The sequence below is a fragment of the Festucalex cinctus genome, chromosome 18 (genome assembly GCF_051991245.1).
Source record: "Festucalex cinctus isolate MCC-2025b chromosome 18, RoL_Fcin_1.0, whole genome shotgun sequence".
Classification (NCBI taxonomy): Eukaryota; Metazoa; Chordata; class Actinopteri; order Syngnathiformes; family Syngnathidae; genus Festucalex; species Festucalex cinctus.
This window is the reverse complement of record NC_135428.1, coordinates 12,749,128-12,775,250: the sequence shown is the minus strand read 5'-3', so window position 1 is coordinate 12,775,250 and position 26,123 is coordinate 12,749,128. Positions and strand designations below refer to the sequence as shown.

The window sequence follows — 26,123 nt, the reverse complement described above, 5'->3', positions numbered from 1 at the left end:
ACCAAATAGCACAGCGAGTCCAATTAGCATCAACAAATTAGCATGACAGCATCAACATGATTCTGAGTCTAGTGAACAGATGCAACTTTGTCATTAAAAGTCCTTCATTCCACCTTTTACTTTGAAAAGCGACGCCTTCTCACTGACTTGTGAGCATTTTCTTTAACAATGTTTAACATCACATTTGTCATTCAAATCACCCTGTTGAGTGCTAGTTAGCAACATGGTAGCAAATTAGCCAAACATGCTAAAATACATTCATCACTAACATAACCTGTGTCCATAAACTAACAATAGGAGAAACCCATCCTGAGTTTAAGGGGGAAAAAAAACAAATGACAGCAAAGTTAGCACTAGCTACTTAGCATCACATGTCAACATACTTAAAATGATACAGAGCTGAGTGTGGAAATGTGACTTGCTGTCCCTGTGGTCCAAATCATGGATTAAAAGTCACATAATTCAAGTTTTACTTTGAAAAGCACATCCTATTTTTCCCCTTCCTGTGTTGGCAAAAAGAGTCCAACTTGAGAACTTTTATTAGTTTCATTTCATTTAGTACAGATCTCCATCCATCCATCCATTTTCTTGACCGCTTATTCCTCACAAGGGTCGCGGGGGCTGCTGGCGCCTATCTCAGCTGGCTCTGGGCAGTAGGCGGGGGACACCCTGGACTGGTTGCCAACCAATCGCAGGGCACACAGAGACGAACAACCATCCACACTCACACGCACACCGAGGGACAATTCGGAGCGCCCAATTAACCTGCCATGCTTGTCTTTGGAATGTGGGAGGAGACCGGAGTACCCGGAGAAGACCCACGCGGGCACGGGGAGAACATGCAAACTCCACCCAGGAAGGTCTGAGCCTGGACTCGAACCGGAGACCTCAGAACTGGGAAGCGGACGTGCTAACCACTCGACTACCGTGCCGCCCTAGTACAGATCTCTTTATAGCAAAACAATGCCTTTTTAATTATTTGCCTGTTATGCTGTAGGTTAAATAGAATCGGTTTCAAATTTAAAGCAGCTTTCAAATATTTTAAAAACAGGATAAAACTCCTCGCTTTATTTTGATATTTTTGGATGACTAAACAGTCAGCGGGTCATGTGTGAACATAACAGGTAGGATGTTTAACAGCAACGTCAAGCATCACTTTTGTCATTCAATCCTTTGTTAAGGTTCGTTACATACTAGTTAGTAAATATACTAAACATACATCAACACTGACACATCCTGTCCATAAAACAATAATAGTAGAAGCTGAAGACTCATTTTTACAAACAGATGGCAGCCAAAATAGCATTTGCCACTTAGCATCAGAGTGTCAACATACTTATCAAAATGAACCAGAGCCGAGCGCAGAAACGCAACTTGCTGTCCCCGGGGTCCAAATCATGGATTAAAAGTCCCATATTCCAAGTTTTACTTTGAAAAGCACATCCCTCTCTCTTTCCCCTTCCTGCGTCCTCCCCCAAGGCAAAACTTGACCACTTTCTTTGTTGTTGTGCCTTAAGCAACAAAACCGGCAAGCTCTCTTGCAGTTTCTTCGCTCCTGTTGCTAACAAAATCCAGCCTGCTTCGTCTTTTTCTTCTTCTTCTCTTCTTCTTCTTCTTCTTCTTCAACTTGTGGCTTTAAATTCCCGGTTCAGGCGTGTGTGTGCTGGCTTCTGGCTCCCACGCCAATGTGATCAGGCTCCGGGTGCAGACGCCGGAGTGTTGCCTGCCCCCCCCTCTCCGGTGGGCCGTGCCGCAGACAAAGCGTCGGGACGCCGCCCCATCCCAGCCACACCTCGTCTCTTGTTTGCCGGCTGCACTCACACACGCGCGCACACTCCCCTATGGATGTGTTCAGGCAGACGTGGGGGGATGTTCCTCCAGCCTCCAGGCAGTAGCACAAGAGTAGAAGAAGAAAGGATTAGGTAAAGATTATTGATGAATTAGCCGGGCTTCTCCTCCTCCAAGCCCGTGAGAATTCCATGAGAAGGGAGGCATGGTGGGGGGGTTTTCGTGGGCAGCTCACATGCTTGGAATTCCCATCTTAAAAGAAAAAGTGTGTGTGTGTCAAGCGACTAAACGACATCCCGCTCGTACAAATGAGCGAGGCGGGGGAATTGACAGCAAGAGGTGACTTAGCGGACACGCGTCTGCCTGAAAGCCGCAAATATTGGCAAGGAATCAACGGCAACGCAACCGTTTCCACTGCTGCGAGACAACATGAGACCCTCTTTAGCTCCAAACTCATCCAAATGTGCCTCGGCTGGTGCTTGCTTTGGACGCCGGCAATGGGAAAAGTGCAGAAAATTATCCGAAAAGTACTTCAGTAGAGATAGACCGGCATGTTTTTTTCAGGGCTGATACTGATGTTATTAGTCACGGAGGCCGATAACCGATATTTGTAGCCGATATTCATTTTCAGAATAAAAAATATATTTTGTTCAACTGAGAGTAACAATTTCAAAAATGAAACTGCTTTGCCTTTCATTATATGGAAGCCAATCATTGTGAAACTCTTCTTCTTGTATTACGTATGTATGTATTGTACTGCCACCTGGTGCCTACCGAAAGGAACTTCACTCAGTAAAACTGTTTGAAAACCGCCACTGGACTTGAGCAAGGCATTTAAAGATCTCCTGAAATGAGCTTTGCAGCAATGACACCAACCATCCTCTGGACGCCCTAATATTACATCAAAAGAAATGTTCACGAAATTGTACCTTGTTGTAGTCTCCAGTCTCCACTAGAAAGGTCTATTGTTAGCCTAGCATCAACCAAGCGGATTTTGTTGAGCGTGGCCAAGGCTCGCCAGACTTCCGTGTGTTTTTGACTACAAAATGAGTTGGGCGTGGCCAAGTCTCATCTTTTCTGTGTGCTCCCGTTTACAAACGTAGTCTTCACGTCTGCACCTGAAGGAATATTGGCAATGCTGTTGCATGCTTTAGTTTCAATAGTTGGTACCGATCCCGGGGTAAGTGAAAGTGATCCACGTTTGTATTGTCCCAAATTCCTGCAGCAGTCGTCAGTTAAATATTTGCCACAAACTGTCAGGGCTGCTAACTCTCCTCACGATGCACATTTACCGGGTACAGCTACTGGGATTGACACCCCCGTACCGGTCGAACCATAAGTCCTACGGGGAAGATAAATACATCCACGGAACCGGCTCGACCTCGACTTTCCAGCGGTGAATGCCCGTGCGGGTCCCACCTTCCCTTCCCCGGATACAGGGGGTGCACCTCAGGGCTGCTAACCCGCCTCACGATGCACATTTTTCGGATACAGCTACTGGGATTTAAACCCACCCCCTACCGGTCGAACCATAGGTCCTACGGGGAATACGGGCACATCCCCGGAACCGGCTCGACCTCAGCTTTCCAACAGTGTCGGGGCCCTCCACGACCCTCTGGGCCGGAGATACAGGGCCGCGAAATTGGCCACCCCACTCGCGGGAACTAACACATTTTGGGAGTTGCTTGGGCAAATTTAATGCATAAAGTCCAACCACAAGCCTTTCTGTGGCAGAAGAAAAATGTTTTTATTGTCCTCTGTACAATCTGGTTCAGAGCAGTTCCTATAGGGTTGTTTTGCTGCCATGCTGTCCTCCTACTGCTACGGCTGCTGTTTGTTCGTGGGTTGGAAATCTACGGTGGGGGAAGGGGTTGGAAATTGTGAGGGTGGAGTTCGTGCTAAGCTAGTGACATGTAAAACTGAAAAAGGTGGGGTTAGTGACGTGTAAAACCGATCTGCTGACACAGCCCATTTGAGAGTGCTGTTTGAGCTAATTTGGTACAAACGGCCATAGGAAAGGGAAACATGGGTCGTTTATCTCACAGCTTGAGGGACTTAGTCAGGCTATGGTAAGGCATATTTATGATCAAAAACCCAAAAACGTGAACGTTTAATTTCAGGGGACCTTTAAAGGAAACGCAAAGAGCCTCAAAGTGTATTTTTTTTTTCTGCCAACGGAGACCGTGTTTGTCTCTCGTTGGTGTGTGTTCATGTGAAAGCCGGCGCCGAGCCCATTAGCAAGCAGGCGGCGTCAGATGTGTTTGCGAGCGAGTTCGCCGGGCCAGAACAACACACAGTTGGGCTGTTTGCATTGTCACTGATGGGCCACAGTCGGCGAGCTGTTAGATCAACAGGCTGCAAACAAAGTCATTAGCCTTGGCAACACAGGCGGCGCGCAATCGAAAGGAAGCACCGCCGACGAGAAGTCGACGCGAACACGTGACTTTATCAAAACGATCCGTGGAATTATATACTTGTGATTTTCAAGGCAAAATGTCAGTTTGTGGCAAAATTGCTATGACTTTCTACACGAAATCATCTCTGACAAGGAACTCTTTCTTGACTAAGACCAAGAAATGGTTACGATCCCTCCCTCCCTCTCTTTGAAAACATCCACAAGGTTGATTTAGGGCGCGAGCCAGCGCCACGCACCACTCCACTGAAACTTTATCTTCATGTCGCCGCCGCTCCCGCTGCTGCGGTTCGGGCGGTTAGTTGGAGTAAATTACGAGGTGGCGCGACATCTTTGGAGACGGCCTGCGTAATCACTCCAGACTGCAGGTAGCTGGAAGCTGTAGGTAGCCCTTGTAGGGAGTAAATCAGGGAAAAAAAGCAAGTCTACTCCCCTTGTTTGAACTTTAACTACGTTTTTCTTGTGAGAAATAACCCTTAAGCAGCATATCATGCACCATCTTGGGACTAGTGATGGAAAAAAAAACTTTATGTTTTCCTTCCATAGCACAGCACATTTATTTTTAGAACATCTCGAGTACACAGGCTTTTATGACAATTAACGACAGTGCATGGCATGCTGCTTACTGTCTTGCATAAATGATCTTACTTGTCAGCATATTTTAACTCCCTCCAGAATTTGATGTCCTGACATCACGGTGACTCTAATTATCCTTGAGCAAACAAGAAACAGCAGCCTATAATGCACTGTCTCGACTAAGGAATCATATCCTCTCTGCTTACTTCTACTCTGCTATTTGTCTTCATATTTGAGTGAATGTACAATAAAACGTGACGGGAAATAACAGTAAGCAGCATATCATACTCTGTGATGACGAAACGCGCGACTTTGACCTAATTTCGTTCTTCAAAAGGTACTTCTCAGATTTGTCTTGTATTTATTTTCTAATACTGTGCTTGGGTAATGTGAGAAATAGACACAAACAGCATATCATGCACCGTCGTGACAGTGACTTTTCACTGTGACGATTCAAAAATCGAGTCCGCTATTGGCATAGTTTGATCACATGACCCCAGCACAGTGAGCGAATATGTACACAGATACAGTATGTGTAGAATTATTCCATCTTTCTGCAGATGAGTCACCTTTTCAGGGAGGAATCAAAGTAAGCAGCATATCATGCACCGTATTGACTAAAGAAACTTATTTCTGATATTTTATACTATTCTTTTCATCAGACTTTTATCAACTACTTTTAAAAGTTAGATCACAAGACGGTCATCTGTTGATTCCTTCCAATTTTGGGGCAGCATATCATACACAATTTCACTAAAGAAATGACATTAAAGTATGATTATCCACTAACTGATTTTTCCAAAATCCCAGATATATTTTATTTTCTCCTTCATAAGTTCAGCGAGGCATAGCAGCCTATCATGCACTATCGTGAGTCAAGTATTCCCCGACAACATATCCTGGTGGGACAAATCACGTCCAAACGGAACCCGACAACCACACGCAGCGACACACGCGGTCGGTGGCTACCAGCAGAGTGTGCGGTGTGAGAATATTTTCTCGCCGCGAGCAACCCCTTGAGCGCTGTAAACAAACAACCGCTTTGACACCGCATCCCAAGGTCACCATCAAAACCTTTTTTATGGGAAGCCATCAAAACAAATCCCTCCAGATGACAACCGCTCTTCCGCGGGTTCGAGTGGACGCAGATGGGCTTTCCGGTGAAACCCGATTCCACTCGATGTCCGATTAGACCTCGGGTCAGGCGGGATCGAATTCGCTTCCTGTTGCGCTGCCATTACGCCGAGCATCTGTTGTCGTCGGGGGGTTCGGGGACTCGCCATCCAAGGGGGCCTCGCACTTATCCCATTAAGTCGATTCAAAGCCATTAATAAACATCAGGTCGGGTGTTAACGCCTTTTTAATAGCTCGTCCCAACTCTGTTGTCTTGTTAAGGCATGCGCGCAATAACCGATTAATTGATTGTAAAGAATTAAGTTGAAATTGGTTGTTGATTAATTAGGTCTGGAAGCTGCGGAGGCTAAATTAAAAGCACTAAAAAAAACAAAAAAAAAACAATCACAGGAACTCAAAATACATTGTTGTGGACGACTACATTGCATCCCCGCTGGACTTGCGCGTTGTCACTAAATTGAATCCTTCCTGAGGCTTCTTAACATTGCGACAAAAGTCAACCAAGTTGGATAAGTTGATAAGTTGAAATATCCGCTTTGAAGCTCCGCCAGAACCATGTTTGCGCCGCCGTCCATATTTCTACACGGACCTATTTTGCAAACGCACGCAGTGGACAGGAAATCATTGATGTAGCTAACAGGCAGCGCTACTCATGGATTATTGTTGAAGTATCATCTGGAAGTGACTATTAAATGTGTAATAATGTATGACGTACAGTTTGTGTGATCGAAATGGTAGTGTTTGCTTAAATGATAAATCACTCGCGCACCAATGCTAATCGCGATTGCTAACCGTCGAAGGTAACAAACAATTAGCAGTTATATCCACTCAATTCAACTCGTGTGAACTAAATGGTGGTGTTTGTTTACCTCAAATGATAATCACTAGTGCGCTAATGCTAATCGTTATTGCTAATGTTTAGCGTGAGCTAATTTTGTTGGTGTTTCATAATGAATATGTACAGAAGATAATAAATAATGAGTAGTTATCCAATCAATTCAACTCATGTTCAACCTCAGTGGATTAACATTTTTTTCACAGATTATTCGATTATTGAATGTAATAATCAATAATAATGAATTAGTGACAACCCTAAAGAAACGTGATAGTCGACCAAGAAAATATATTCAAATGCTGGCTTGTTAGTCTCAAAATCGAGCATCGAGCATACCCGAAACCGACACAGCAGCCTGATATTAAAGCATCGCCCGAGTGAGAGCACAAAGAGGATGCGATGAGGAGGGCAGACATTTGATCTTGAGAAGGAGAAGTGCATAAACATCTCTTCAGCGCAAAAGGTCACGGCCCGATTGTGGAAATCTCTCCAGGCAATACTAATGTTTCACCACCGAGGGTTTCCCGATTGATTCTTTTAGTCTCATCTCTCCTCTCCTCTTCCTCAAATGACACGTCTCGGTCACACGCGGTGGCGGATCACTCAGTCGGAGGCGGAAGGGAGGGGAGGGGAGAATTTGCATCAAATCATCCCTTCGGTAATGGAGGAAGCCAGTCATCCACAAAGCCGTTTGTCACGTATGACAGCGGCGAGGTGCGCTTTGGAGAGTGATGACGCGTGACTCGGCAACCGGTAGATGCGACGTAGCGGAAGCTGCTTTCAATTCCGACAATCTGGGTAGGAAAAAAAAGACAAATCTTAGCTGAACCGGGAAATCCAAGTCGGTTTATTTACCTGACTGAATCGGCTTTTTGGAGGCACACACGTCAGAGTTGACGGGAACGGCACATCAGAATTGTAGCACAAATTCTTATCAACTCCTTTCCCTTTCTATTATGCTATGCTAACTATTCCATTGCTATGCTATAAGCTAGGTTTGTTAGTTTTTAGTTTTTTTAAAATGTTTCATTTGAGTTTAGTTTTTATTAAATGTAGTACAAGTTTTAGTTTGTTGTTTTTATATATATAAGGAGTATTTTCTAAATGCAGGATAAAAAAAATATATATATATTTTGTAATAAATTAAAGTAAACTACAATTCCTTAACTGTTTTCTGCGTATGGCTGTATGACAATCAAATAAAATAGTTGTTTTGTTTTTTTACATACATTACTTAAAATACATTTAAAATCAACACCGAAAGCTCAAGTATGAAATTGATAATGTCAAAAACAAAGAACATTTTTGATATGGTTTTAGTGTAGCAATAAGTAGTTTCTTTAATGCACTCACTGCTTTTATTTTACTTCATTAAAAATGTCTTTTCAATTTCCGTTTTATTTCATTTGTTTCGTTAAATCTTATAACCTTGTTCGACGCACGCTTTTTCCCAAGGCTAAACATCCCCCTTCTGACACCAATTACTACGAAATAAAGGCTGTTCATCCCTCATAATGCAACCGCTTCCGTCTCGTAATGTGCATTAATTATGTACAAAACCCAACTCAATTGTTTGGAAAAACAATTTCTCTCTCACATATTTTACTTTTCCCACTCGAGCCTACTCATAAATGCGACAAATGATGATATGGATTTAAAGGTAAAACAAATGAGTACGCATTCATTAGTCCCTGACTTGACCAAATTAAATTAGGATTTTCCATCAGCTATTATAACAAGTACAATACACACCGGCGTGATTGAGGTTGTTAATTAGAGGAGATGAAGGCTTTTCTTTCTTAGCGTCTCCCCTTTATCATGTAACATTATATTATGCACAGTGCAGCTTTAATCACACATAATTTGCGAGCTTTACAAAAAAAAAAAAAAAAAAAAAGCAAGAATATATAACCAGTGTGACACCAGCCGAGGGAGAGGGAACTTTTCATCATTGAGCTTTTTATGTTCACCCATAAAATCATCCATAATTTATATTGACAGTCGCCTTATCTGGTCCGGCGAAGGCTGTTTGGATGGCGACGGTGGGGTGGGGTGGGGGGGGGTCTAAGACATAAAGTGATGGCGCCCCGATGAAAGACACCATCCATTATTCAAGCTACTCAGGTAATAGATGTTTCATAACACGCTATAGATGATGTATTCGCAAGACGGCTTGAAAGGACACGAAAACATCGGCGGCTTTTAGTTTGGTGCCGTCGGCGCAGATTGCGCTCGGCGGTCATTAAGTCAAATAAATCGTCGTATTCAGAAGGAACTGACGGTTAACTCGTTCACTGCCATTGACTGCTATAGAAATTAAAAGTTTTTTTTTAGTTTTTTTATCTGACCTGCTTGTGGATGAGTTTTAATTGAGCATATGAATGAATACATTATTGGTTAAGTATCTAAGCGAAAGCCAATGAATAAAAGTGCTGACCCTGGCTTTTAAAAGCTTGAATGCCGATGTATGTAAGCGCAAAACATATTTACAGTTGACTCGTCACAAATTCCTCTATTCACATTTTTGTGCTCTTTCTGAAAAGCCACAAAATGCAGCTTAAGCTGGGTCTAAATAGGAATTGGTGTCACGGAGGTATGGTGAAAAGGGGGTGTCAAGGCGCTTAGCTGTGACCCCTGCACGATCCGTGACGAGCATGTGCAGAAGATCGGCCATCTTGGATCGATAACTACAGCAACAACACTAGAACAATGCCATAAAAACATGATACAACATTAAATTACTTAGATTAAAAAAAAATACATTTTAAAGTAACTAAGTAACTTTTAATCTATAAGATGAACATTTTACTTTTGACCTCATTACATTTCCAGTGAGCCTGCATTGTTATACTTTACAGTAAGTCTGCGGTGCGGCAAGAACTCTTTGGACGTGTGTCGTTGCCTCAAAAAACAAAACCCATATTCCGTTGTGTGGTCAAAAACAATTTAATTCCAATAAAGTCCAATCGTTTTCCATTAATTAATATCAAGGACAACGCGATCCTTTTCGCATACCGACAACGACAGCGGTAAAAAAAAACAAAAAAAAAAACAAAAAACGTTTTGCCTCCAAGGTTCATGACACGATCTTCATTTAATTATTTCCTGGGGGCACAAGCGCCACCATGCAGTCAAACTCAGAAATCACATGAAAAGAAGGAAAAACAAAGAACACTGTAATATTGCTCCAACACAGAATGTGTCAAAATCTTTTCTATTCGTACAAGACATGCTTGGACACAAAACTGCTTTGGTTAGAATTAATAAAATAGACAAAAACAAACGTGCGTGCACCTGTCCTGAACTTTTCGCAATGTCTGTTTCATTTTGCGTCTGTGAACGTGTTTTGACCTATGTGGTTGCCGTAGTTAGCGTTCCAAGATGGCCGATCTTCTGCGCGTGTGTCACAGATGGTGCAGGGGTCATGAATCGCGCCTTGACAGGGTCATCTTGACTGAGACAAAAGCTTTCCCTGGATACGAGACTTGGAACTCAACCAAAATGGCTGCTCCAAACTAAGATGGTGGATTTCTTGTTCAATTTCAGGCATGCGAGTATTTTCCGCGCTAGCCCCGGAATGCCTGCGGCAAAATAAAATAGGAACAAAAACAAAATAGGAGATGAAAAAGACTAGGAAAAAACTTGAGATTTAACAAAGGCGACCATTCCTTTTGTTCCACGAGTCCCTTTGCAGCAGCGGCCATGCAATACCACGACGTCTCAGTTTACTTGAAGTATGGGACAAGCTCCGCATTTCTGGAGCTTTTATAGATTACGTCAACTGGTACTGCGACACCTCCGAGGCATTTACATCCTTTCACCGATTTGCCATCGATGCCAAATATGCGAAAGGAACTCGCGCAAGGTTAGCTTGTCAGATAGCAACCGAAGGGAAAAATTTCCTGCCCTCAAATATAAGTCCAGATACGGTGATGCTTTGACTTATGACTTTAATGAATTCTATACAATAGCTTTGTCGCCAACTTGTGGCATTGACAGACAATTACAAACATTTTTGGGCGGGTATAAAGTATTGGGAGATTTTCGTGATTTGTGGCAGAACGCAAAAAGAAAAAAGTTGCAAACTAAATAGTTGTACTCATACTGAGAAGACAAAGTTATCTGTCGCGTAGTTACTTGTACTTTGTTACATCCAAATACAGCACCCAAACAAATGCTAACACTATGGCTACTTGGATTCAATAAAATGTTTTGTTTTACGCTAATCACTGCCACCAATCCAACAAAAACAGTAAACACGGTACCTCTCCTGGCATTGTTTTGATCAACGGATAAACCCAAAGCGGCGATGTTCATTTTGTCTTCGGGCTCCCTGGCAGAGGCCGCTTTTCTGGCTTCACAGCGAGTCCAATTAATGTTGCATTAAGCTGATTTGTAGGTTAGAGGACACGCACCACTAATTGAGGCCCGTTGGGGGAAGAACACAGTTTCGGTCGAGGATACAACAATAGACACGTTTTCATTATGTATTTCAATGTTTTTAAATGAACTGCAGGCGTTAATTACGTACGGTTAAAAAATATACATATGGAAAAAGGTAGGGGCCCATTTCAGCTACATTAGCACGACATGAGCACATTGTAAACTAGCTTTTGGTTATATTTAGTAAATGTATATTTACAAGCGTAAAATTTGCCATTATCTTGCCGTGATGAATGAGTCCTCGCGACCCCTTTTACACATGAATCCCAAAAACTGTCATTAAGAGTTGTCAGGTTTTTTGAGGCCTTGCAAGAAGATGAAGTCTTGGAATATTTTCTTTCCAGAGGGCGCCGCTGAGTGACTTTTGTGGGGCCTTCCCACATGCTAATAAAAATGTAATAAACGTGACTTTTTAAAAGAAGAGCCATTTACATTTTTTATTGACGATATTTGCAGCTTGATGGCCAAATTATTCACAGGCCAGTGTTGGTAGCCTTCCAGATGCATTACTTTTAGGTTTGGCACTTAATTGCAAATACAAATGCTTCATTATTATTATGATAATTTATGGGCGATCAGCTAAAGCTCGCACAAGCTTTTGTCTATGTTTTTTTTTTTGTTTTTTTTTACCCCCAAGGCAAAATGAAAATGAGACCTCCTCGTGGCTCCTAGCACTACGATTATTACAATTTTCAAAAGGGTCTTCACATAAATAAGATATTAATGTTTCTAATCAGCTTTGTTTGTGTGGCTATCAATATATTGAGTTTGTGAAGCAGCATGTGGCTGATTTATTTATTTTTTTAATTGCTGTAAACGTTTTGGTGATTACAATATTTAGTATGAGTTCTAAGGGAACAAAACAATTGTATGTTTGGGATCGACATGTTTAATATTTGCTTCTTACATGTAACTGTACACAATTTCAACTTCACAAGATAAATTTATATAATAGGTCACTGCTCCAAGTAACTGTAAACAATTGCATGTTTGTGATCTTGTAATCATTTTGTTAGTGTCGTTTCCAAGTTACTGTCAACAAATGTACGTTTGTAATTGCACTGCTGTTGTGTCTCTTCCAAGTAACTGCAAACAATTCCATGTTTTGTGGACACAATCTTTCACAAGTGTCCTCGCAAAGTAACTCTAAACCACTGAATGTCTCACATGATCGTCTGTTCCAACTAACTCTAAACAATTGTATGTTTGTGATCAAGCTCATTTCAAGTGCCTGCTCTCAAAAACTGTAAACATTTGTATGTTTATGATCACAATATTTAGCATACAAGTAACTGCTGTGTATGTAATTCAAAACAATTGTATGCTTGTGAACGCAATCTTTAATACAAGTGCCATCATGTTTCATTAAGTGTGCACAATTGTACATTTATCATGACAACATTTTCAGCACGAGTGGAACAGCAGTCACCCTGTCAGTCAGTCCGAAGACCGCACACGCTGCATTCCCAGCCGCACAATCTTTCATCCACGCCAGGAATAAACTGGATAAACAACTCTTGGTTGTTTTTCCCCTGTCTCGTTGTCGAAACCAAAAGCGTCGGCTCTCTTTTGTCGGCCGGGATGGTCTATTATCCAGCTGCTCCTCACAGTGGCGGCTTTCTAAGTGACTCCACCGAGAGAAGGCTAGCTTTGTCTCAACATCTCCTTATGTATCGTCGTCACACATACACACGCAGTTTGTGCTGGTTTTGTTCTCATGGTGATAGGTTACACAACTCGCTACCGAATCACCATAACAACGAGCGACGGGGGAAAGAGGAGGCCTGGGAAAAAAGCGCTCCCCTCCACTTTAGGAGGATCTTGAGACAATGTATCAGCAGCAGATTATGGAAATGTTGTGCTTGGAGGGATCGGAATCAACAAGAGGGTTTAATGACAGAGAGGTGGGAAAAAAATTGCAAGCGTTTCCACGGCAACATCATAAATCATTTTACGTGAGTGATTTCCATTAAAAACGAGTGCCGTAAAACATCAGGCGACGACGTCTTAAAAGTGGTCAAATGTGTCGACGGCTATTAAAAGAGCGATTCGCTCGGCGAGATTGGAGAGTTAACTTAACATGCTGCTATTAAAGTCCAAAGCCAGGTCGGAAGTGCCTCAGGCTAACGTTATGATACCAACGTGAGGCCGAGTTATTACCCGTGACTCTTGATGCCGTTGTCTGACTAACTAGTTAATTTGCTAGCTAGATAACTGGTTAGTTAGTTTACTATCAAGGTTACATTCATTAGCTAGCAAATTAAGTAAATGACAAGTTAATTAGCTAGCCAACCAACCATAAGATTGATATCAACACTTTAATAATGTTATATTGTACTGGGCAACCTGACACTTTTCTATGCCATAATGAGCTCCATTTGCTTTTTTTTATGGTTATTGTCCGACTTATGGATAACCGGTGAAGTGTGACTTGATTGTTCTTTCTTACCACATTATGTCTCTTTACAATCACATTTAGTTTATTTTGCCTGTTCCAAGTAACTACACACAATAATTATGTTTTGTGATCAACCCAAAACGTCAAAGAAAAAGCAAAGTGTATTTATGGAGTAAAAGGTCTGTTACTTATTTCAAATGTGAAAAAAAGAAAAAAAAAGAACCTAATTAAATGTGTGCACACACACACATCACAGTGGCTTAAATTTGTTTGTATAGTAAAACATATTTTATAAGTGTTTATTGTCAAACAATTATTGTAGATCAAATTTTTATTTAACATTTATATGTAATACATTTCAAATGAATCATAATTCAAGTATATTTCTTCTTTATGTTACTTTATTTGTATTGTCTTGTACTTTGTATTTTAATGGTGGTCAGAATTGTGATATTTGGAAAGCCAATTATTTTTATTAGGTAGTACCAACGTTTGTGACTTTTTGTAGCATTCCACTATAAATTCCCCACTGGCATTTTTGTCATTATACAACGTACAAAAGGTTCATGTGTAAACAGTTAATTCCATATTAATTCGTTCCAGTTAATTCCATTGCTAAGGTGCAAGTAAAGCTCTTAAGGCTGACGATAGGGCTGTGCAATTAATCGAAATTCAATTACAATTTCAATGATTACACAAAATTGGCACAATTGTAAACAATAATAAAAGATAATTAATACTCATTTTGAGTTGTTTAAATGTATATATTCGCACATTTTTTATTTTAAAATAACTAATTTACTGCGATTGGCTGGCGACCAGTCCGGGGTGTCCCCCGGATTCTGCCCATAGCCAGCTGAGATAGGTGCCAGCACCCCCCACGACCCTTGTGAGGAATAGAAAAGCGGTCAAGAAAATGGATGGATGGATAACTAATTTAACAAATATTGTTTGGTCCATAATAAACTTATAATAGTGTTTCAATGACATTTATTTAAAAAACAACAACATTTTTTACATGTTTAAACATTTTCTTGTTTTGTAAGAAGAAAGCACAAAAGATGGTCCTAATTGTGATTTCAATTATTACCAACTTAAAGATTAATATTTTCTTCATAATCAAGCAGCCCTAGCTGTGCACCACTTTTTTTTTTTTAGCTGTGGGTTGACGCCCTATGAAATGAAAACACACGCACACAGTATAGTGTATACACACACGATGTTGTGATCCAATCACGTGACCTCCAATGCACTTTGTAGTCCCCCGTGGCACTTCCATTGTTTCTTGAAATGGTCCGTATGAAAGGAAACAATCCAAAGTCCATGATCTCGCTTTGGGAAGAAAAACAAGCCCCTGATTAAATATTCACACGCAAAAAAAAACAAAAAAAAATGCGGAGGCTTATGTTTTATTGATTGAAACAACAATAGTCTGTGATTGTTATTCTTAAAAGGCTGAACTTTTTACACGGCCGGCTAGCGTATGGAACACGGAGAGAGGGGAGAAGCGTTTTCCCGCGGCCCCACGGGAGGCCGAGGTTAACGGCGCGCCATCCCGAGGTTAATGGAAGGCTCAGTCGGGATAGGCGCTATCGCGGCAAAAGGTTGTAGGGGTCTGAACATCCGGCTGTCTGGGGAGATACGACGCCTGCAAATTTTAAAATTGGAGCGCAGGTTATACATATGGGGCTCGCTTGTTTGTTTGTTTGTTTGTTGGAGAAGCTCCACAACATGGATGATGGAAAGGGTTGCTCAAAGTGTAGCATGGGAAGAAATAGACTGACCTGGAACTAGCTATACAACTGACATTCTAACTAAATAACTACCCAACAACTGTCAATAAGTTGCAGAAACCAACTCGATGTGGCACATTTTCTTTGAGCTTATTTTCCCCGACACCGACGACAAAAGCGCCCTTTGAGTTTGGCACCTGCTGAGCCGCAAACATCAGCATCTTTGCGGTAAACTTCAACATGCACAATGATAAAGCCAAGATGTCTTCCACAGAATCAGACAGCACACATCAAAAGAATTGAGCTCAACTTGTATGCTGTGCAAGTGACGGGCTGAATAAACAGCGCTTGTGTTTGGGGAGGAGTGACGAAGGCGACGGAGAAAGGGGATTACTCAACCACCACAAGTCGCTCTCTGTCACTGTGATGAAAAAAAAATGTCGGCAAGAGGAGATTAGCCGCGACGACGTTACTTGTCCGCCGCTGTCTAGCGGAGCGACAGGCGCGTCCAGACGCCACAGAAACACTACAAAGACGCATTTGAAGGCCTCCTTCTTTGAACGCAACCCCCTTTTTTAACATATATTCCGCAAATATACCTGTCTTTCTACCTGTTTGTGAACTAGCATTCCATTATCATATCATTAAGAAGCTTCTCATTGGTGGTGTCAAGAAGAAAGCCAATTAATTCTATTGCCTTCTGTCAAGCAAATACAAAAATACATAGTAGATTGAAATAAAATTAAAAAAAACTAACACATATGGGGTCAGAACAACCAACCAACAAACTGACTAACGGATGGATGGACAGATCAAGCAATTGACTAACAGACAAACTAACTGACACATGGACTGGTTGACCGACGGACTAACTGCTTGACTGACTAACAGGTGGACAGACCACAGACTGAGTTACTAACTGGCAGACAAACTAATTGATTGACTAATTGTAAGTTACTGGCTGAATGACTAATTTGCGAACTAACCAACTGAATGACCAACTAACAAACTGTCCGACTAACTAATAACTAATCACTTACTGATTGACAGGCTGACTCGCTAACCGACGAACTAACTAGTGTAATACCTAACTAACTAACTGACAAGGGGATAAACCAGCTGACAAAGCAACAAACTGGCTGATGGAGGGTTGGACAGATAGACTAATGAAAGAACTAAGTGACTGATTTGCTAACTAACCAACTAACCAACTGAACGACTAACAAACTAGCTGACTAACTAATAACTAATCACTTAGTGACTGACTGACGGCCTGACTTTCGAACCGACGAACTAACTAGTGCAATACCTAACCAACTAATTGACAAGCGGATCAACCAGCCGACAAAGCAACAAACTGGCACATGGACGGTTGGACAGAGAGACTAACTAAACAACTAAGTGACTGACTAACTAATGGATTAACCAACTGACTGATAGCCAGGCTAGGCTAACTGGCTGACAGATGGACTAACTAACTAACTAACTAACTAACTAACTGAAAGATTTACTAGCTTGCATCACAGATAGCTTGGTTGACCAACTAACTGATTGACTAACAAGCAGATTGAATAAGCAACTATCTGGCTACCCATCAAGCCTCTAATCAACTAACCGACTACCTAACTGATTGACTGCCTAACTCAGACTTATGACTGACTGAATGACCCATTAACAGACTGACAAACTGGCTTACTGATGGACTAACCAACTAACTGTTTTGACAAACTACCTACAACTTAAAAATAGTAACATACCCATATTCATAACATACTCAAATTCACACACATGCATTGTACACAAGGTGAAGGGAGCAGGGTTAACAAAAACTTCTCCAGCGCTCGCTTGGCGAATATAATCAACTTGGTCACGCAAAAGATTAACGTCTGCCGTTTCCGTTACGCGTGATGGTGGCAAGGAAAAAAAGCGGATCTAAGACGAGCTAGGCCTCTGGTGAACTTTAATCTATGCCAGAATAATAATGCAAAGTAATCACACTAAAAAGGCTGGATGGTGGGAAAGTAGGTAGCTGCCTGTATGAAGTGGCATTTTCACAAAATGGGTCGGATGCAAAGTCGACATGGGAATGTTCCGCCTTTGGAGAAAGTAGCAGAGCCGGAAGAGAGGCGGGACATGCTCATAGCCTCGCTTAAACTGCCTTTGAAAGGGAACTATTCCGCATTTGGAGGTACAGCACAAGGGCACTTATTTGTACTGGTAGTTTTTGATCGGTATCAACAACACAGACACGGAGTGGGGGTGCAGAAGTCAATTCTGGCAATTTTGCACCTTCAAAGGAGATATCATGCACGGCAACAGGCAGGACGGCACCCACAGTCCCTTTTAAACAGCTGTCAAAAACAGGATAGAAATATTCAGCCTTTGGAAGTAGTGTCAGAGCCGTAACAAATGCGGAATATTGTCTGTAGATCCCTTTCACACTGCTTGTAAAAGCCAATATTTTTCTAGGCCCCAAATTAAGGTCAACAACACAGAAGGGGGTGCAAAATCAAGTGAACTCAGCAATTTCTCTGACTTCGGAGGTAGTTTTAGAGCCGCAAGAAAGCCTGGACGGTGCCTGTGAAGCTCTCACCTGAATGCCTCTCCGCCATACGAGGCCACGATTGACACAACAATTAAATCCCGTCACACTATTTGACTCCTGCCACACGCTGGCTCGTCTGAGTGGAAAGCCATACTCCATTTGTCCGCACCTTTTAAGGTCTTTTAAGGTTTTATCCCCGCATTGATTGCTGTGCGGTAGGAGGGACGTATAATAAAGCTGTCGGGAAGGTGAAGGAAGCGCGGATGGCACTCGGACACCGGGAGGCGCTGTGTTCTCCGTGAGAGACGACACAAGTTTGTCAGCTCCTTTTTTTTTTCTCCCTCCCTTGCTGGAGTAGATCTCATTGATGAGCTCCCAGGAGTCAGAATTGAGAAGAGAAACTGGGATGGGCGCATTAATAATTCATACAAACTGCATCACAAGTGAAGACAGTTGTTGGAGCAGCTGCACATTTGTTTCAACACTAACCTCTAATCCTGATCCCTAACCTTACCAGACACCACTCTTAACCCTAACCGCCAACTCCAATGTAACGATAAGCGCGATATTGTGATATTAAAACTGCCACAATATTGTCATGTTCACAATATTTAAATGCAACACATTTTTAAAAAAAAAGTCAGTTTGATTTCTGTTTGTGCAGTTCTACCACCCTCTGGTGGCTAGTTTTTTTGTGCAATTTAATTTTCATTAGGTATGTTTTGGCCCTCTATGTTTAAAATCTACACTAATTGTCAGACGAAGGGTAACATAATATGCCTGTGAAGCAAGTCAATTATTATAGTTATCAATAAAATATTAATTAGTGATGCCGGTTATCTGTACTTCACTCGTTAGTGTTAATAGGGTTGGGAAAGGTTTAGTAGGGAAATGATTAGTTAGGTAAATGTAGTATTAGAGCTTCCGGTTAGTCGGTGTAGGGATTAGGGTTAGTAGGGTTAGGGTATTAGTAGAGTTAAGATTAGTAGGCTATGGGTTGGATGGTTAGGGTTAAATGGGTTGGGGTAGTGTTCGAGTTAGGGTAAACCAGGTTAGGATTAGTAAAATTGGAGTCGGGTTAGCAAAATTAGGATTAGGGGGGCTATGGTTTGAACAGCGTTGAGGGGTAGCATCCAAGTTAGTACGGTTAGGATTAATAGTGTAAGGTAAAGAGTTAGTTAGGTTAGGATTACTACAATTACAGTAGGGTTAGCAGAGTTAAGTTATTCAGGCTAGAGTTGGAAGTGTATTAGTAGTGTTAGATTGAATCAAATGCGCAGATGTTCTGACAACTGTCTTCATGTCTGTTCCCACTTGATGCAGGAGGGGGTGACAGCACGCCTCTTCGTAATCAGACGTCTCACAGTGTGGCGGCTGACAAATACTCAAAGCGACGGGAAAGGCTGTGGGCGGCCTGAAGGGTGTGAAGGATATTTGCATCTGTCCATCATTCTTTAATGGCACATGCTGATTATGTCGCGGCTAACATCTGCCGCGCTCATCAACAACAACGCCATACAGTCGTGCCAGCGCATGGCGTCAATTGCGGCATCCGTCACTGCCAACGGCGTCAGTCAAGATGTTGGATCGTTGTCATTGTGAACAAGTTCCTGATCGCTTGCACATGACAATCGCACAAGTGGATTTTGATCGCAAATACGTCGCCTCAAAACAATTGTCTGCTATCTTAATGCTAACCTATAATAGAAAACTCCATAAATACGGGCTTTCAGAAATTAGCACTGATGCTATGGTAATTAATTCGAAACTTTCCTACACACAATGGAAACTAATACTAAAATGCCTCTGAAGTGGAATGTGGAATATAAATTTGGGAGGCGTTTCTTTAACAAGTACAAATGCCAGGAAACCACTGCTCATTGGCGCCATCTTTAGGCAGAAATATGAAACCCTAACTCAAATTTCCTTCAAACATGTCCTCTATCTGGCCCCCAAGAGTCCATCCATCTTTGCTTGCAGCTTTCATGCTTTTGCATTTCAGTCCTCCTCTGACATTGTCAATCAAAAGTGAACGTTCAATTCTTTTTTTTATAAAGCGGCATCTTTTGATGTAGTGAGCATAGATTAGCGGCTTATGTCGCTGACTGTAAAGTCTAGAGAGTGGAGTTCGCTCCAAAAGAGACGCCAAGTCATCTGGTACAGAGTTTAAAATAATCTGATAATGCATGCCTCCGAGGATTACACTTGTGGCCTAGAATATTTTGGCTTTATGAACTCGGCGCGACACACAAAACAAGAAAATTCCGCGGCGAGCGTTTATTTAGCGCCACGCGTTTCAGATGGCAACGCTTTCGTGCGTGGCGCATGATAAATGGATGATGCCAGCCAATTCACGGCAATCTCAAGGTGATTAGCATCGGAGCTGGGAGGTGCAATCAAGGCCAATGTGGCTGCGTGTTGCTCCATAAATAAGCAAAGAAGGAGAGAAGAGAGCTTCTACTGGAGCCATCGAAAAAGCGGCGGTTGGCATCTGGTGGAACCGATCAAAATCAGCGACTGTTAGACTCACCCTAAAAGAGTTTTAATGGTTGTGCTGGAATGGAATATGTCAGATTAGTAGGGTTAGAGTTAAATGGCAAATGGCACATCTTTTATATAGCGCTTTTCCACCTTACAAGGCCCTCAAAGCGCTGTACATTTTGACTACCCATTCACCTACTGATGACGCAGCATCAGGAGCAAATTGGGGGTTCATATCTTGCTCAAGGATACTTCGACGTGGTCACAATGGCATGGGATCGAACCCACAACCTCTGGGTTGGGAGACGACCACCATACCACTGAGCCACACCGCCTCCAGTTAGTCTCCAAGTATCCCAAACCAGGTCCGGGTCAGGTTTGCTGGGGTTAGTACAGTAAGTAACCTACCAGCCATGACCCTACTAACCCTAACCAACCTTACAAAAGTGAACTCTGGTCAAACATAAGCCTTCACCCCATCATACCCAAACAACCAAAACCTTACCCTAATGAAACCTTCAATCGTATAATCGTGTTTACGTTTCGTTGCTGACGAGCACAACAGATGTTAAAAAATGATGAACGGATGCAAATATCCTTCACACCCTTTCAGACCGCCCACTGCCTCGCTTCAGTCACTTTGAGTGTTTGTCAGCCGCCACACTGAGACGCCTGATGGATAGGAGGCGTGCTGCCCCCTCAACTCGCTGATGGTCTACGAACAAGATGACGAATTACGATACCTTATCACAGTTAGAGTGAATGTTGACACTGGGAGTGACTAATATACGTGTATAGCAGTAACGTTACCAACCCTAAATCCTAAACCTACAAAGTCTACTAAGTGTAACCTAGGAGTGTGCGATACAGTCTAACCCTAATCCTGCTATTCCCTAATCTCTAATCCTACTAACCCTGAAACTATTAAACTCTGACCCTACCAATCGGATCCATACCCGACCAACCCAAACCCCATAAATACTAAACGTACTAACCATAATTCTATTTACCATAACCCTTAATCCTAACCCTATTAAACCTACATTCAGGCTACACCCTACTACCCCTAACTCTACTAAACCTGTCACCAGATTTTCTGTGACCCCTACCGTACTTATCTGACCAATAACAAGCTAATCCTGACCCTCATCAACCCTAACCCTACTATTCCTAAACTTAGCCCTCCCCTTTGAGGATGATGACGAAAGCACTGCATTTAATGATGTTATCAATTGAAACGTTACACAGAATTAATATTGCCGGGAACTAATCTGTATGCGTGCAGCGGCGACGTTTTAAACGGCGGAACTGGACATGACGAAGGTGTTCGTATTAATGTCAACATGAATCAGGAGGCGCATCCCATTTGAATTTAAAGCCCTTTAAACGCCGACATTTTGTCATTTTAATCAGCCGTCTTTGGTCCAGACACCCGGGCCGAGAAAAGCGTGGAGTGCTTCCCAATTTAGGGGCTTTTTTTCATTTTAATTGAAGGGTTTAAACGCACGTATTGCTACCTTGCATAAAAGGGGCGAGGGCTGATTGCCGCACTTTTTCTTTTCTTTTTTTTTTATACTATTTAAGACATTGAGAGCATTAAAAGTATTAAAGGGTTTAATTCGGCGGGCGTTATCGTGAGCGGATATTACATTTGGGGGAAGCGGACACTTAGGATTAACGCTGGGTGAGCATTTGGCTTTTTCTTTTGCTTTTTGCACCACATGTTCGTACAATACTTTGGAATTTTGACTGTGGACTCACATAAGGATACGTGAGCTTTGTTCTTTTTTTTTTTTTTTTTTGCTTGTTGCAAACACTTAGTTGGATTATTAATGAATTAAAAATATCATGTAAGGATTCAATCTGGGCCTCTTGAGCTTTTTATTTGGTTCATATCCAACTTTTTTTTAACACGTCTTCCACACAAAACTTTGCTTTTCTTTGCCTTCTTTAAAAAAAAAAACCTGAAACTCAGGATTAACTCAATCAAAATTTGCTTTTTGTGATGCACAGAAGGTACACATTTGGACTCTTGTCGGCTTTTTGTTGGATTTCTTAACAGTGCTTTTAGCAAAACGTTTTGAATTCTAACTCAGGTTCACTTAGATTTTCTTTGACTTGGATTTTTATTTATCCACAAAAACCTCAGAACTGTCATGAACAATCAATTCTGTATTTTTGCTTTTTAACTGATCTGTTCAGATACGTTTTCATTGAGAAGAAGATAAGCATCTCCTCGCTTGAAATTATGTCATCTTAATCAAACAGCGCGGGCATAAACAACAATTACAGTCAAGTTGCTGTCTGGTATAGATAATTGTTAAAAAAAAAAAATAAAAATGGTATGAGCAAGCCCCTCAGACCAAACGGAGGCACGTCCGTGCTTGCCTTTCACACTTAAAAGGATTTTTGAAATACACACTCCACATTGGATCTTCCTGCCGGCGTTCAATTTGGGATTCGGGCGAGAGAGCAAGCAAGAGAGAGCGAGCGAGAACTTCACTACTTTGGGAAAGTTCTGCATCAACGCAGAGGTTACGCGCTCTTACGTTATCTGCTGCTTGTTTTTATTCAAACCGTTTTAAAATAAAAATATTTTAAAAAAAAGTCGGGAATGATTCTCGGGAAGTCTCCAATGGAATGCCTTTCATCTGAGAAAACAAACTTACAAAGTTGAACAGGTGAAAAATGAACTCTCGGATTTCATGGGAGTTTTTTGCAACACTTACAGAAAGTTCGGGATTCTATCCACCCTGATGCATACGGATCAACTCTGGGTGGCGGGTGGCTGTTTTGCTTTGACGTTTATACACACAAAAAACTTCTAACCAGAAAATGAACTACAGGTGCATGTTTTTTTTTTGTATTTATTTTTTTATTTTTTTAATCCTAATTAAGGATTAACATTTGCGCGTATGTTGGCACAAATGCATGAAAACAACATCGCCTGTATATTGTATAACCTCTATTATCATTGTGTGTATGCTTTGAACTGATGGAATTCTCTAAATAGGTCATTCCCAGAGTCACTGGTTTTGTCAGCAAAAAAATTAAAAAACACCGCCAGCATTGTGCCCACCCCCACGCATGTTAGCCCCCCGAAACCTTGCGTATAAATAGAAGTGATGAGGCGGAGCTTTGTGAAAATCCCATGACTTCTTGGGGAAAAAAAAAAAAAAAAAAGATAAACAGCAGCACAGAATGTGTCGACAAACTCCCGTGTGATTTTTCTTTAACCTGTATGAATCTTTTGTCTTATATTAAAGTTGTATTAACAAGTGAACCTCAGTTGAAGCAAGTTTATATAAAATTGCCAGTATATTGTTAGTACTATGATACCATAAAAACCAAACAAATGTGTGCCCTTACTGGAGAAATTGCGTGTGAATGCTGAAAGCTGAATGCTAATTTGAATGCACGTGAAATGCTTTATAATGATAATGATCATAATAACATGAAATGACATTGGTTATATTGGATAATAAATAATTGGACAATGATTATTATTATCATATGAAATTGAACTTGGACTAAAATCTGCTCCAACCGTGATTCGAACTTTAATCTCCCACGCACAAAACATTTGTTTTAACCACAGGACTATTGTTGCTCGCTGGCTGTCTCAATTAATCAAAAATAGCAGTATGCTCACTAAAAATAGATTTATGACTCAGGCCAAGTGTGCTATTAGGCTTGACTTGCCTTGGGATTAAATTTTTACATTTTTTGTCAAAACACCCCCCTAAAAAAAAAGTTCGCTAACAAAGCGAAAGCGAATTGAGACATCAAAACCTCATCGCTAACTGACACGGTTTGTGGCTCGTTAGCTGTCAGATTTCGGCCAAACAGCCTTGGCAAACAAAAGGGATTTTCTCTCCGCGCGTAAATAAAATATAAGCAACTTATTTGGGGCTGCCTCCTTTGTTCTCAGCCCGTCGACGCCGCCCCGCTGTGCCCACGCGACGTGACAGTGAGTGACACAACTGAGAGCGTTTTTGCTTTAAAAGCAGCCAAAGAAACATGCGGGAAAGCTCCAGCGGGGTTTTTATTGACAGACGGGGTTGAAGTTCAAAGAGGACTTTTTCTTTTCCTTTCTTTTTTTTTTTTTTTATTTACGACATTTCCTTTGGCTGTCATTCACAACAACAACAAAAATGTGTTAGGATCCCCGGGAACCCCGCTGTGGAGCGACCACATGTCAGAACCTACTGGAAGATTTTGACATGCTAACATAGCATAGCTTTGTTTTTGTTTTGTTTTTTTTATAGGCATGGGCGAGTACCAATGATGTGTTGGTATCAGGCTGACACCAGCCTTATTTCCGGGTATCGGATACTTGTGAAGTATGCCAATATCAGCCACCAATATTTAAGGCAATAATTTGAAAAAAAGTCATTCTTCTTCGGGAGTAGTTAGCGCCATACTGTGGCCATGTGACACAAAGACAGGAAGGTCTTTGCTCAGAATTATCTTTCAGTGTTAACTGAAATGTTATGTATCAGAAGCATAGTGGTATCAGTACTTTTAAGTGCAAACACTGAGGCCGAACGATAGCAGAAAGTCACTTTTATAGCCAAAGCCCAACCAAAGTGGTCTAGCTGTCCAGATGCTGCGACATCCTCTCCCCTGCCGTCAGGATGAGTGTCAAGCTCTTTTCGTCGGCAAATGTCAGCTGGAAAGGAGGCCCGTGCATCCGTCATCGCTCCGGACGGCTGACAGCCAGGTCGGCGGCCTGTCACCGCGTCGGCCGGGTTCAGCCAGGGCGTCGCGGACGGCGAGGTAGAGGCACGTAATTACAGTGTTTGCCTTGATGCCGGAGGGACAGGTGGGTCGGGAGGCAGACTGAGGAAGACAGTGCTGCAGAATTATGGAATTTTAGCCTATGAGTATTGTTGAATTCTCTGTAAGTGTTGCTGCTCCGTGTGTGTAAAGTAGCACTATAATTACTATAGAACTTAAGCTAATTTTCATGAGCCGGTCTATGGTGTTTTACATGATATGCTGGCATTAGGCTGGCACGCTGTTGGTTAAACACGGTGACACGGTTTGGTGGAATATTTCTGTGTTGTGCGATCGCACCTCAAGGTTTGCGGCTTATAACGTTTCCCCCAGAATACAAAAGAATGTTTTTTCTTTGGACGTCTTTAAACTGACACTGAAATGTTCTCCCAAGACAGGAAGCGGGGGTGAAAAAGCAAACGAGAGAAGTGTCAACACTAAAAAGTGTCCATACTAATTACTTCCCGGAGGGAGCACTTGATTCCGTTGTCAACACGGTTCACGCTTTCAAAGTTGACGGAAGCGCTATTCCCGGCATCGCCTTCCATTTTGATTTCCTGAACGTACAGACAGTGAACAAAAGATGCTGGATGGCGCTTGTTTTTTTTTTGTTTTTTTGGGGGGCTTTTTTGCTGCCTCTAAAGCTGGGAAATTGCCAGGTCAACCTTGCTTCCTCCAATCAGTGTGGGGAAAATGTCAACTCTTAAAGGGAGTGTAAATGGGGCTACTGATGCTGTCCTAACCCTTTTAACTTGTGACCTTGTGAAATCCAGAAAATTGCCGGGTTAACTTTGGTCCCTGCCTCAAGCTAGTTCTGTTATTTCTTCTTTCTTTTTTTCCTGATAATTTGATAATAATCGAGCCTTTGCTGTTGCTGGTCCCTTCCTTTGGAACGACCTTCCACAAAATATTAGGCAATCCCCCTCTTTGTCCGCTTTTAGAACACGTCTTAAAACACATCTGTATTCTTTGGCTTTTGGCGCACCATGAGACTTGTT

General features: G+C 41.9%; 1 protein-coding gene across 2 annotated transcripts in view; it reads right to left on the bottom strand.

Annotated features, from left to right (window-relative positions):
* tmem132e (transmembrane protein 132E) overlaps window positions 1-26,123 on the bottom strand; it is a 270,213-nt gene that overhangs the window by 79,003 nt on the left and 165,087 nt on the right. The window contains exon 1 of one of the 2 annotated variants that reach the window (XM_077504356.1): window positions 17,914-18,016. The exons of the other annotated variant lie outside the window; for it this stretch is intronic. Coding sequence (XP_077360482.1) covers window positions 17,914-17,932 — 19 coding nt within the window. The 5' untranslated portion in view covers window positions 17,933-18,016. Of the gene's footprint in view, window positions 1-17,913; window positions 18,017-26,123 lie in introns of those variants that run through there. 2 annotated transcript variants of the gene reach the window in all.